General features: G+C 36.0%; 1 protein-coding gene across 2 annotated transcripts in view; it reads left to right on the top strand.

Annotated features, from left to right (window-relative positions):
- The window catches only part of LOC139975404 (beta-arrestin-1-like), a 96,605-nt gene that overhangs the window by 25,816 nt on the left and 58,103 nt on the right, over positions 1-12,686 (top strand). Inside the window, exons 1-2 of one of the 2 annotated variants that reach the window (XM_071983384.1) lie at positions 5,162-5,482; positions 8,743-8,773. In XM_071983384.1, the coding sequence (XP_071839485.1) occupies positions 5,379-5,482; positions 8,743-8,773 (135 nt within the window). In that variant the 5' untranslated portion in view covers positions 5,162-5,378. Of the gene's footprint in view, positions 1-5,161; positions 5,483-8,742; positions 8,774-12,686 lie in introns of those variants that run through there. The other variant, XM_071983383.1, reaches the window with a different exon arrangement.

Genomic DNA, 12,686 nt, shown 5'->3' with positions numbered 1-12,686 from the left:
ATTGTAGGATAATCCTTTAAAGGAAGGTTTATGGAAACATTATCTGTTACTGTAGTCCTAGCAAGTTGGGACAATTTCTAATGCTTAAACCTCTCTATTAAAACTGTCCTCTCGGATCATGTACAAACAGTTACTAACCTTTATCTGATAGAAACATGATATTCATACTGCTCATACTGACACTACGAGTGCTCTGAAGTGGGACAGTACAGTATAGAAAACATTGTCCCAACTGACATGTACGGTACATCTACGAAAGGTTTGCTGCATGTGGGGTGTCAAAAAGTTCTCCCTCAAGTACTTTAAAATTGTTTGATATCAGGCAAAGCAAAATTGTTATTACCTGGGAGAGTTATTATTATTATGAATGACAAGTGTTCTTTTGTGCGTTAAAATGGTACGGCCCAGTCTTAGTGACAGTAAGTTACTACCAAATGCAACAACCAGCTCCAAAGGTGGTCTTGAAATCTGAAAAAAGATACTGAACGTTGAAAGATGATGATTTTCTTCGCTCCTCTCTTACCTGTCACCCGGTCAACATATCTATGCACTTTCCTATCTACCTAAACTGCACTCTGGTTTTGGTAGAGATTTAAAAATGGCACTTCTTGAAGTAATAAAAAGGTGATATTGAAGTGTAGACTGCACACTCAATGGAAGTTGTCTTTAATGGTAGATCTGTAACATATTTGATTTCAGGGTTTTCTTTACTCCTCTGTTACATGTCTCATTTCTACCAATGCACCTAATCTATCTAGCCTACAACAGTTGCTAACATTTTAGCACTGTGCCGTGCCCCCCCCCCCCACTGACCTACTTTAGGGTCAACACCAAATACCTACCCCTTGCAGGTTGTGCAGGCCTTTGTGACTGTCATCCTTTAATTTACTGCATACAATCTGCATTCAATGTCTAAATTCCTTCTAATGCACAGTCACTTTGTTTAATATGCAGTTTTCCAGGCTTCAAATTGAGATTTCGTAATTTGCAGAGTTAGAAAGTCTTTTCACTGCTAGCCTGGTTTTAAAAGTCACTGGATGATAATGCTTATAATGACTTGTCTACTTAAACTCAATTAGAATGTCAACTTCATACCTTGACAAGTCAAGGACATTTTCCATTGAAAATCCTGCAAATCAGTGCTTTCATCACTTTTCCCTGTACTCAGTGTACTGTATATGAAGCAGATAGGTGAAAAGATCAGTGAGATGATTTTACTGCAGCAATCAAGTCCAGCTATTACTCAGTTTATCCTCCTGGGAAATTTGGTGGACTTGAAAAATGAAGGGGGAATCGTTCTCACAGCTAGTTTGTTTGTTATGAGAATAGAGATAGTTTCCCAGTGTAAATAGGTGAGAATATTGCCATGGGGGGGGGGGGGGAGGCTAGTTGAATTTTCTCTTAGGGGTTCTCTCATGACCTAACACATTTACTTGCCTTCGTCGTACTGAAATTGGTAAAGTCTTAGGCACTGCATCCACACTGACCTAATGCTGGGTCACTCCTGAATCTGCCATTCTAAAATACCTGCCCTTGTTTTTGTTTTTTCCTAAGATACGTGTATTTTTATCCAACTGGTTCCTGTTTGCAGTGACTTTCTCTGATCACAGCAAGTAATAACTCATGCATGTCTTACTGTCTATGTAAATTCCTTACTCCTATTTAATTTTTCAATATCAAGATCAGTGTTACAGTGAAATCTTCTCAGATGTCATAATTACAACACCCTTTGCCCCACCCACCTGTAATGTAAATCTACATACTGTATATATGATAACTTTATGACATTGCTCATTACACCTTTGTTAGTGTACATATAGAATTGAATGTCTGCATAATTATGTTCAACATTCTGCTTTTTGGGGATGGATGGGTTTGTTGCTCCTTGAATAAGTTAATCATATTCAGACAGGGAAGGAATGGCAAAGTTGACTGATGATGTGAATAATATAGTATACCCAAATTCAGCAGTTTCAGTATTGGAAGTGATGGCATATGCTAGACCCATAAGTACAAACCCATCATAAGTCAAACTAGCTTGGTGATCTTTTACACATGTTTGTGAATCATCACCCTTTTCTGCCGAGCTGTCATTTCAGTAAAAATTAATTGTTGATAATCCATCTTCTCCTCTCTCTACCTCCCTCATTCTTCCCCCTTCCAAAAAAAAATTCTTAGTTCAGGCTTGAAAGACTTAACATGATGGAGTTTCCGCCTTTCTAACATCTGTTGTAGCATCAACTGACATGTAGACTATAATGGGAGAGCCATCGTGTTATTACTGTTACCCCCTTCGATTGGTCATGTACAGTGCAATCCATAAGGTTACCACGCAATTTAGCTGTGCATACACACATAATGTGGTACAGGTATTGATGGATTAGGCTGATTTAGTAAGCTGTCAAAAGTACAGTATGCCTTCCATGTTAATGAGTTGACAAAATTTCTTCTAATTCTTTCATTTCAATAATTTGTGTCCACAGCTCTGTAAAGCAATGTTCACAGCTATTTAGTAAAGCATGTAAAGTCAGGGTTTTAGACTGCAGGATCCAGATCTCTTTCGTCTGGACATAAATTTAAACATCAGAACTGAGAGAACCTGTGTCCCAAAAATCGGTTCGACAAAAATCGGTGTGACAAAAATCTTTTGACTATCATGGTATTGCCGCCCACTTCAATAACATTAGAACAGCATACTCAGTTTGACCTTCAAATATTGAGGCCTGAGAAAACACACTGTGGTAATACACGGTCTGGCTGCAATTGGTTGTTAGTGTAAAGGCCATCCAAGGGGAGCGGATCAACACATGCAACATAAATTTGACAAAAATTCTCTGCCAATGTTTAGGTGGCATAATGTCCCATACAGTAAAGGTCATTCCATCTAACAGCTCAATGTTTGTATGGAACTCAAATTGGGGAAATTGGGCAGTCAAAATATCTTGTGAAAGTATCCCATTTATAAAATGAAATTATTTCATGAACGTTTTCTACTAGTACTCTAGTGTGCAGCGAGGAGTAAACATGTACTACTGTACCTTGCTAAGATTAATGGAGGGCTGGAGGCTGTTCCATTAGGCAATGCATGTCTGAATCAAAGTTTATCAAACTTTCTTTTAAAAGTAGAACCCATTTATCAAGAAAAGGTGTGTACACATTAAGTATGGGCAGTTGTGTGCAGGCTGTTAGATCTCATGCTCAGATGTAAACAGACATTTTTCTTTTCCCATTGTAACATTTTACACCTAAGTTACTGAGCCTATGGTTCTCTACTAGAACACCCCTCAATGTACTGTATAGCTGGGAATAATCAGAAGTGTCAGATACAAGCGCCTCCAGGTAAACATTTCGGCCAGTGGTGATGGCCTTGAACTTCTATGTTGAACATACTGTAGATCCAATATGTCTAAGATAAATGTCTAGTTTCACAAGAGAAAATTCATATCACCGTTAACTTTGTCATCTTTTCGTTATCATAACATGGATGGCTGCTCAAAGATTCCATATCACGATGATACTAAGATTTAGAGTTTTGAGAAGGATAAACTTTCATATATTGCAATCGAAACTAACCCCGTAAGCGACTCTCGGAACTGCAAAATCGTCCCTCTCCATTTAAAATAGAGCAATATCGTGATTGAGATTCGCATCAACTGTATAAATAAATTATTATTTTCTTAAAAGGATAACTTCAGGCAACATTTTTAGTTTTGGACATGTGATAGTCGAGAAAAAAATAAAACAATTCTTGCCTCTTTGTCATCTTTAAAGATATTTGGTTATAGGTCTGTAGATTGCATTGAAACCTCCCTGAAAGCAGCTTTCAGGATTTATTCATAATCTTGTTAAGTGCTATATTCACAGCACTGGCTGTGTCTTCTTCTTTATCCCTGTGATGAAAATACAAAATACGCGAAAGCAAAACAAGACAGCGTTCCCTCTCCTGTAGGACTGGCAACATAAAAAACTTTCATTCAATCTCACTGATCATATGATATAGCTTCATTTTAAGGGTCAGATGAAGAAAACAACTTTTGTCTTGTCATCTGAAATCAACTCCTGAATGTCACTTTAAAGTACATTTGATACTGGTATGTTTTCGTCTCCACTCTGTTCAGGTCTCCCTGTATCCTTCATGAATTGATTTTTATATATGTTATTATAAATTCACCAAAATCATAGCTATATCATAATCATATCATCAGTAAGGTCACACCACAGGGTGTAATTAAACACCTCGGTGTGTTTACAGTCAGTCTTTCAAAAATATGAATTGCATTTTAGAAACATTTGAAGTAACAGACCTTGAAGTGGTTGTTTTCTTAGAGACTTTGTGTTACTTCTTCACTTTCTGCCTTTAGAAGTCGTCCTTCAAGTTGGTTGTATCACAGAAAAAAACCATTCCACTACATTGTTAGAATTAGATAAATGAGGAAGTTTCTCAAAAGTGAAAACTTTTATCCAGAGTTTTAGATTATTCTCACACAGTTGCAGCCACACAGTACAGCTATGTAAAATTAAAGAAAACAAGATTGGTGTCTTAACTTAGAGTCTAATGCAGTCACCTTTTGGTCAAACTTTGGTATGTTTGCTAAATTTACAACTACTGTACATGGCTAGATATTACTGTACAATGTAAAATGTTCCTTCACAGGTTGAAAACAACACATATTTTGAAACCTGGTGCTTCAACTTTTCGATATCGCACAAAATTAATTTTTTAATTAATTAAAATAATAAATTAAAATAACTGATATTTTTTTTTTATGAATTTACCTAGTGTGACATGAGTCATATAATAGACGGGACCTTGTAAGACAATACCCAGTAATTTTCAAGACATAAAAAGTATATCAAAATTGTCAAACATTAAAGAAAGACATGACTTTGATATTTATGAAGTAAACAGCCAATTATTAGATCTACAAGTGCGCTCATTGGATGTTTAATAGAAGGAAGGAAACTAGGCATAGTGTCAACAAACAGATTATTTGGTACTGTAATATAAAGGAGAAACCACAGAACTAATTTGAAGTGAAAGATATACTAAACTCGGTTATAATGGTTAGAATAACAAGATTTTCCTTATAGGGTGAAATCAGAAAATCATTTAACTTCCTTGTCACACTTCAAGCAAATGTACTCTACAATGTGAGACGAACTGATTGCGTTTTCTTGCGTTCGTTGTCAGTATTGCATGGGATGGCCTAACGAGTAGTCAGTAGTGTATATTACTTCAATGAGAACATCAGGAAAAGGTCATGTTGTACGGAAGATCTACATAGAAGTATGTTGGGTTATAATTTGGTTAATATTCACAGCGCTAAGGAGTCACCGTCCGTACCTGGTTTATGTAGATTTGCGACAGATATCTTCAAATGAATAAGCAACATTTCAGTGTTTTGAGGAATACCACAATGCCTTCCTTGAATCGGTCTAGAACATATTCAGTCACCAGTGTTAGTTCTATGACAAGATCTGGGTAAGAGTTTTAAAATTGTTGTCATATCTCATTGTTGTAAGTAATAACTCTATGTAGACTTGCTCATGCATATTCATTTTCACAGCAGCAGGCTTTTGAAGGGATACTTAGTAAATTAAAGAAAATCACTGATTTGTGATTTCCACTCGATTATTAACTTCATACATTTTCCCAATTATTTATTCTTGTCTTTTAGAACCTGCAGAATGGTGCGCATAAAATGTCACTGTTAGTCCATTACACTGCCTAAATCAAAGCGATCTATTACACAGTGAAAATCTAAGGTTGACAAAGCATCTATCTTCCACTTGCAACCCGTGTCGAGTGGAAATCTGACAACTTTGCAAAAAAATGATGGCAGCAATAACAGCAACGTGTCTCAAAACTCCTTATTTTGTTGAATATTTTGCAAATTATGACCGACAGCATGTAGAAAATGCCTCAAGAAATCATGTAGTAGGTTTTTGTCCACCTTAAGTGTATAGGTATTCTGACACGTACATTTGTTCTTCACGTTTTTATGTTAACGAATCTAATACTATCCTACCATTGTTAGTGTATGGCAAATTGAAGCCTAACCAATTTGGCAGTTCCATGCTTTATGGCAAAAATGTTTTACCAAAGTGACATAATATTCTGTATTGTGGATTTGATTTTCTGCATATCAAATCTGAATGGGTCTTGTGTCATTAACTGATGAATTTTAATATCACGTAACTGAGAATATATTGGTTACAACTTGTTTCATTGTAGTAATTTAAGGCTCTTATAAGTAAACTTCAGATGGGGATGTCCGCATGTATATTGTTGGTAGTCTAGTTCAGCTGCTACTACTATACTTGACTGTTTATATATGCCTGCGCATAACCAAGCCACATATCAATTCTTTAGCGCCATTCCCTGTGCGGCACGCGAACTGAGTTTGACCGCCGCAGTTTTAGGCCTATGACTTTACCATATAGACCATTTTCCTACAGCCATAACGTGAAAAGTTTATACCGAAAAAACTTAGTTCAAACGGCACTAAACAGAGAAATGTGTTGTCTCTCAAGTTCTGTTATTTTCTTAACAATACAGTTCAAAATTCCACCGGACTTGGGTGATTTACGATGCAAGGTTAATAAATATCGAACTCAAAACCCTCATTGATAACACACAGTAAATACTGAAGAAAATCACCATTTGATAGCCGTACTTTGTTTGCGTAACCATCCTCTTGAATATTCATTGACAAACTTAGTTCAAACGGTTTTGGAAAGGATTTTTTCTTAACTTTAAATTGATGTTAAATTCATTTTCATTGGTCACTATCTTCAATCGGACCAAGTACAATCCAATCGAATGTCTTCTAAGAAAAATACAAGTTTCGCTTTCTTCGGTGGGCACGCCATTACGTAATATGTATATATGTACTCTGCAATAGGGTACAGCCACGCAATGCACAGTGTTAACCTACAACGCCACAGCCGAGATTCGCTTTCAAAACGTCATATTTGATCGAACTTAATATTATTTCAAAGCAAATGACCGTAGAATATGCATCATTAAATGTTGAAGCAAGTAATTACCAATTAATTTATCTAATGCAATCCTAATTATAGAAACACTGTTTAAGAACCCCCTGATGAATGGAATAGTCCAACCAACTTGTCCGCACAGAGCCACAGGATTTTCGGTCAAGGTGATGAGTCATACGCGTTGGTCAGTAAGAGGGCTATTTTGAAGGATGTTTAGTGTGCATTTTAGAAAGAAAGGAATTGATATGTCAGAATATCGATGTTCAAAAATCTCTTTCAATTGGTTGAGAAATTCATACATGAACACAACATATTTATGAATGACTTGAGAACACATCATATACTTTGTAAGCTCAACCTATTCCCTACAGTAAGAAATTATTATATTAGATTTTAAATTACATTTTTGCTGTATGTTTATGAATGCTCCATGAATTACATATGCACGTGAAAACTTCCCTTACACAATGCACATGCAGAAAGCGAACCATTTTACACAGTTAATTTCCTTTGAGATTGGTCATTGACAATAACAGTTTACAACTTAAACTTGCTTCAAGTTTGCCAAGGTACTGATTTTATCCATTCTGTGATATTTTTGCAATGATAGTCTTGCTAATATTGGGGTTTGACTAGTCCACAAGTTACAGTATACGCCAAAATGTAGACCGTAGTGCATTTCTATTCGCCAAACCTTAAATTCCAGTCGCCAGTGGCGAGTTGTGGACCGTATTTGTCGAGGCCTGCCTAGGGTATTCATTCCCAAATGTGCTATAAGCTTTTGAACTTGATGATATTCACCCTCATGCTTTGAATAAAACACAGCGGTGATAGTACCAAACATGACAGAATTTTTGTAAATTGATTGAAAAACTAAAGGAATAGTGCAGTGAAGATGTTGCAGCATGGTAGATTGTTGTATTAATGTCAATTTTACTGGATCACCGTAAGTGCAGAGTGCGGATTTATTACTTAACCTTTCTCCAAAAAGCACCTCTGAATTTCCAAACTTTAATTGTATCACGAAGATGACCTGTAAACTACAAAGTGACAGATACAGATGTTGTGTATATATTACATTAGATTGAACAATAAACAATGCTTTGTCATTTTAAATTGGTATTGCAACACTGGATCCTTCAGCTAGATTAAGACTTTCTTAGTTCCCCATTCATAGATATTTAAGACTTTCTTAGTTCCCCATTCATAGATATTTGAATAAATCATAAAAGTCTGAAGAACCCCAAAAATGTACACGAAAAGGTCAACACCACAACCAAAGATTTGGAAGAAAAGGCATTGGCCTTGATCGAGAAGTGGGTTCACGGGGCTGCAGTGCTTGGAAAGGTCTAAGTAGAATTTACTTCGCTCCTTGCTTACCTGTCTCCCCACAACCTTAGCACCGTGTTCTACCATGCCTAGCATGAACTGGTAACCTGGCTGCAGTGCTTGGAAAGGTCTAAGTAGATGATAGTGCATATACTTTATGGTGATTTGGAGACAGTTAAGCATTGTCGTTGCTATATAAGCAAACAAGGCAAATTTTTTTGGGTATTTCAGTTGCGACGTAGGGTGTCTAGAATTATTAATGCATGCTAACACCTATAACATTAATATGCATGTAAGAAATTAAGAATCAACCCAATTGTCCTGACCTATCAAAACATGAACCCTCAGAACTTGGCCTGAGACTGTCTTGTTTCTTCATAGATTTTTCACAATGGCATTTCTCTTTCTTTTCAGAGTTTTTAAGAAGAGCAGTCCAAATGGCAAGGTAAGTTGAAATATGCTTCAAAAGTCTTAAGAGATGGTCTTGCAGAGAAATTACAGAGTATATATACGACTGTGTAGGTTCTGTTTTATTTCTGTAGATTACACATACTTTCTGTGCGTTCACGATAGTCATTGTTTTTAAATTGTCTGTAAAGAAACCTCATATTTCCTGTATTTTTAGTGTTTCATCAACCTTTCGTTTACTCCAGGAAGTAGACCACGGCTGAGGAAACTGTTATGTAATCAGTGTAAACTGATCTGCAAAATGTATACTTTCCCTTTATGATGATCTGGGCAACTTTTCCTAGCATACGATACATTTAGAATGTTTCCACACACTGTCAATGTCACCTGAATTCAGGGCATCTTCAAATCGAAGTCTCCATATTGGATATATGATTTTGTACCTTGAACATGTAGACGGGATTCTGTCATTCACTCTTACTATATTAATATTTCAGGTTATGAATTTTCATTAAACTTTAAATATCTTACGTTATTTGCTTTTGCACTAAAGCAGTGCTTAAGTTTGACCAGAAGGAACAAGTATAGAGAGTAGAACCCTTAAAAATTGGATAAAACCAGTTCCACTTTCACAAATCCGTGTGACTTTTCAATAGACCACAGTAGGTTACAAATCTTTCTTTGCACCATATATCATGTTTGTAGGTGCAGTACCATTCTTTTCTTGCATACATACTGTATGTGTATATATACATCTATATATATATATATGCTAGTATTGTTCGATAAAGGTGACAAGCGCCTACAGTGGAATTACGACCTTCCTTACCGGTTTCGAACCTCTGGACAAACAATCAGCGTCCATAGCCTAGTGGTTAGGGTGTCCGCATATAAAGCGGGAGGCCCCGGTTTGAATCCGTGTGGAGGCTGGAAGTTTCTTCACTGTTCTGGATTTTCCAACTCACTACAATTTCAATTATATAAATATATGTTTATATATGTTTATATACATATATTTATATTGCTTGTATATATACAAAAACCATCATATTTGGCAAGTCTGCAAATTTCTATCCTTTGATTGGGATTTTCTGGATGCATAGCTACTGTACCACTAGAAGAGTACACAAAGCCTTCCTGTATTCTTCAAACAACAACTGTCATATTTGACAAGTCCTTTAAACTGAGTTCTGCATGTGTTAAAGCTGTGTGTTGACCTGTATTAAATATTCATTTATTAAAAGGATAGCCCTCGATCTAACCTTTAACCATCCGTCAGATAATAATCATGTGACTTCATCTAATTACCGATAACTTAACCTCTTAGTTGTTTACAATGTATCACAGTCTTCATTTTTAATACAATATTGATTTTGTTTGGAATTTCTTCAGTTTTATGTTTCATATCATTGTTTCTTGGTAAGATTTGGTTGAACTATAAAAGTGAGAGATTTAATTTGCAGGTGCCTTTCCTTTAACCGTCCAATATTCTACGTACCACCAGATTGTGGCAAAGGCAGCACAAAATGCTGCAATTTAAACATCGTCTTTAATTAGTTTCGGTGACACTGACTAATGTAAAGCATGCTGGTAGCCAGCTTCGGTTTGCATCTAATTAATTATTCATTTATACAATGCCTGGTCTTTGATATTAATTTTCGTGTCTGTATCACATATTTCAAGTAATATATATGAGTGTTGGATTAGGGACTCATAGTTGGCGTATTGAAAATTATGATGTCGGTGATGTGGTTAACGGGTCGAAGGGTAGGCGTACATTGTACATTGTGTAAATTGTATTGAGCAGCCTCGAGAATCACCAGATGTGGTCATGATGTCACAACAAAGAAAATGATATCATTTAGAGCTCATTGGATCTTATTTTAAGCTAGATGTTGACATCATTATGTAACATGCATGCTTTGGTCTTACACAACGAGGTTCCATCTCACTCATATACTCTCTCAGTTGAATCCTGACTCCTGTCTTTAAGCTGCATGTTGAATTGAGTGGAAGAGCTATGTTATTGGCTACGCACAATTTCCTAACCCACAATCTAATAGGTTACAACCAGTTCATTACATAGTCGATCAGTGAAGTTATCTACTTTAGTAAAGTTATAATGCAGACAAAGTTTGTTTCCCAAACAAACACATTTAATGGGATGGTTTATTTCTATTCTTAATTTCTAATTTTTTTAATATCCAATTGAGGTTTTTTCCCACATTAAAGAAACAGTCTTAAGGTGCCAAAATATCTTTACTTGCCAATTATTTTTACATTAGTCATAGGATTATACAGTTCCTACATACTGTAGGTATCATCAGATTAAGGCAGAACCAATAAAAATAATACAGTACAGGTACTGCAGGTATCATCGGACTGTGACAAACTTAAATGCACAATTTTATTTCAAACTACTGACAAAGATTTAAACCCTGGTATAGATAACAGTTAGTTGCCTGTATTATTTGTAGCTACCAGTGTCCTGTTTGTTAACAAGTTTATATAAAAGGATTGTCTGGTAGCCCTAAGAATTTACCTTAAAAAACGATAAATAATTTTCCAAACATGTTGTCAAAGTATGAGAACGCTAATGTTGTGTTTGACAGAGAAACAATTTTTTAATGGTTAAGGATGGACACTTCAAAAATGATTTGAACAGCAACGAACGTGACGTCATTTTCGAAATGCAGATTGCTTTTGGTGCTTTTGGTGAGAAACTGGTGAATTTGAAAACCAGATTTTGACAAGAAGAAAACTTTGAATGGGGACAATTTTCACATGGTTAGAAAGAGAAAGTAAAAACTACAAGGGAAACGTATCAAAATCTTCCACCAGACAATTCCTTTAAGCCATGATTAGCCCTAACAATTGCTCACATGTTAAAGTGGGATTATTAGATAAACAATGATACCGTTTTCTGTAATGTACACATGGTAATTTAATTTTCTCTTCACTTGTATATGGGCCATTCCACACTAATGGGGTACTTATGTATGTTACTGCAAAGCCTTGTTGGAAATCTGTCTACAAAGCTTCCTGGCAATAACAAACTGCATGGTTTGAAGTATTTGATGCCATACTTTAATATTGCAAAATAGTGTTAACAGCTGGAAGTCTTTATGTCAATTCATTGGTAATTATTTAAAAAAAAACTCTTTGCATGTCTCACCAATTTGTGCAAGGAATATGTGACAGAGCATTAATGGAGATTTTTAATCCACTTGTTTTATGTTTTAGTTACAAAAATGACCAATGTAATGTATCATAATGATTAAAGAATTCAATCATCTGAATGCTGTTGTTGTCTTCTTTCTTGTCCAACTCGTGAAAATTGAGAAAATGACAAAACAAAAATATATAAACGTTCGTAATTGACATCTGTCCTAACAGTTACGAGCGTAACTTGCCCCATGAGTAAAGTAATCTAAAAACATTTGGCGGAGATAAAATGTTGTGCCTTGTTACAACATCGTATCTCAGTGATGAACATGGTTTTGAGGGAGTTGAGTCTTCCAATCCCCCGGAAAACGACGGCCAAATTAGCTTTAAAAAAATCTGTCCAAGAGAGCTTACGTTCGAACGTACTTTTACATCACTTTTCACGGAAATCGCGCATTCGATCATGTGAGTGTTTAGTATGATAAACATCCTTGGGCGCATGCGTATTTCATAGAAAACAACAACCCTGATCACCCATCGACTTTTAAAACTATGGAGGGAAGTTTGAGATCTGTCTTCTGAATCTCGGTAAGTTACGAGCGCAAGTCAAATTACGAGCGTTCGAAATCACTACCAATTTTACCGAAAATAAAGCACTTTGTAATGTGATCAAGGTATGGTTCAATTTAGAGACTTCTCACTCAGTAAGTGAAAGTTCTTACACCGCTAGGTGAGCGGACTCGTAGATGCAGTTGCCGCCTTTGGTATAATTGCACTGCGTGAGA

Source organism: Apostichopus japonicus, chromosome 10, assembly GCF_037975245.1.
Source record: "Apostichopus japonicus isolate 1M-3 chromosome 10, ASM3797524v1, whole genome shotgun sequence".
Classification (NCBI taxonomy): Eukaryota; Metazoa; Echinodermata; class Holothuroidea; order Aspidochirotida; family Stichopodidae; genus Apostichopus; species Apostichopus japonicus.
Note: the sequence above shows the minus strand (reverse complement) of the source record. Positions and strands in the feature narration are given on the sequence as shown.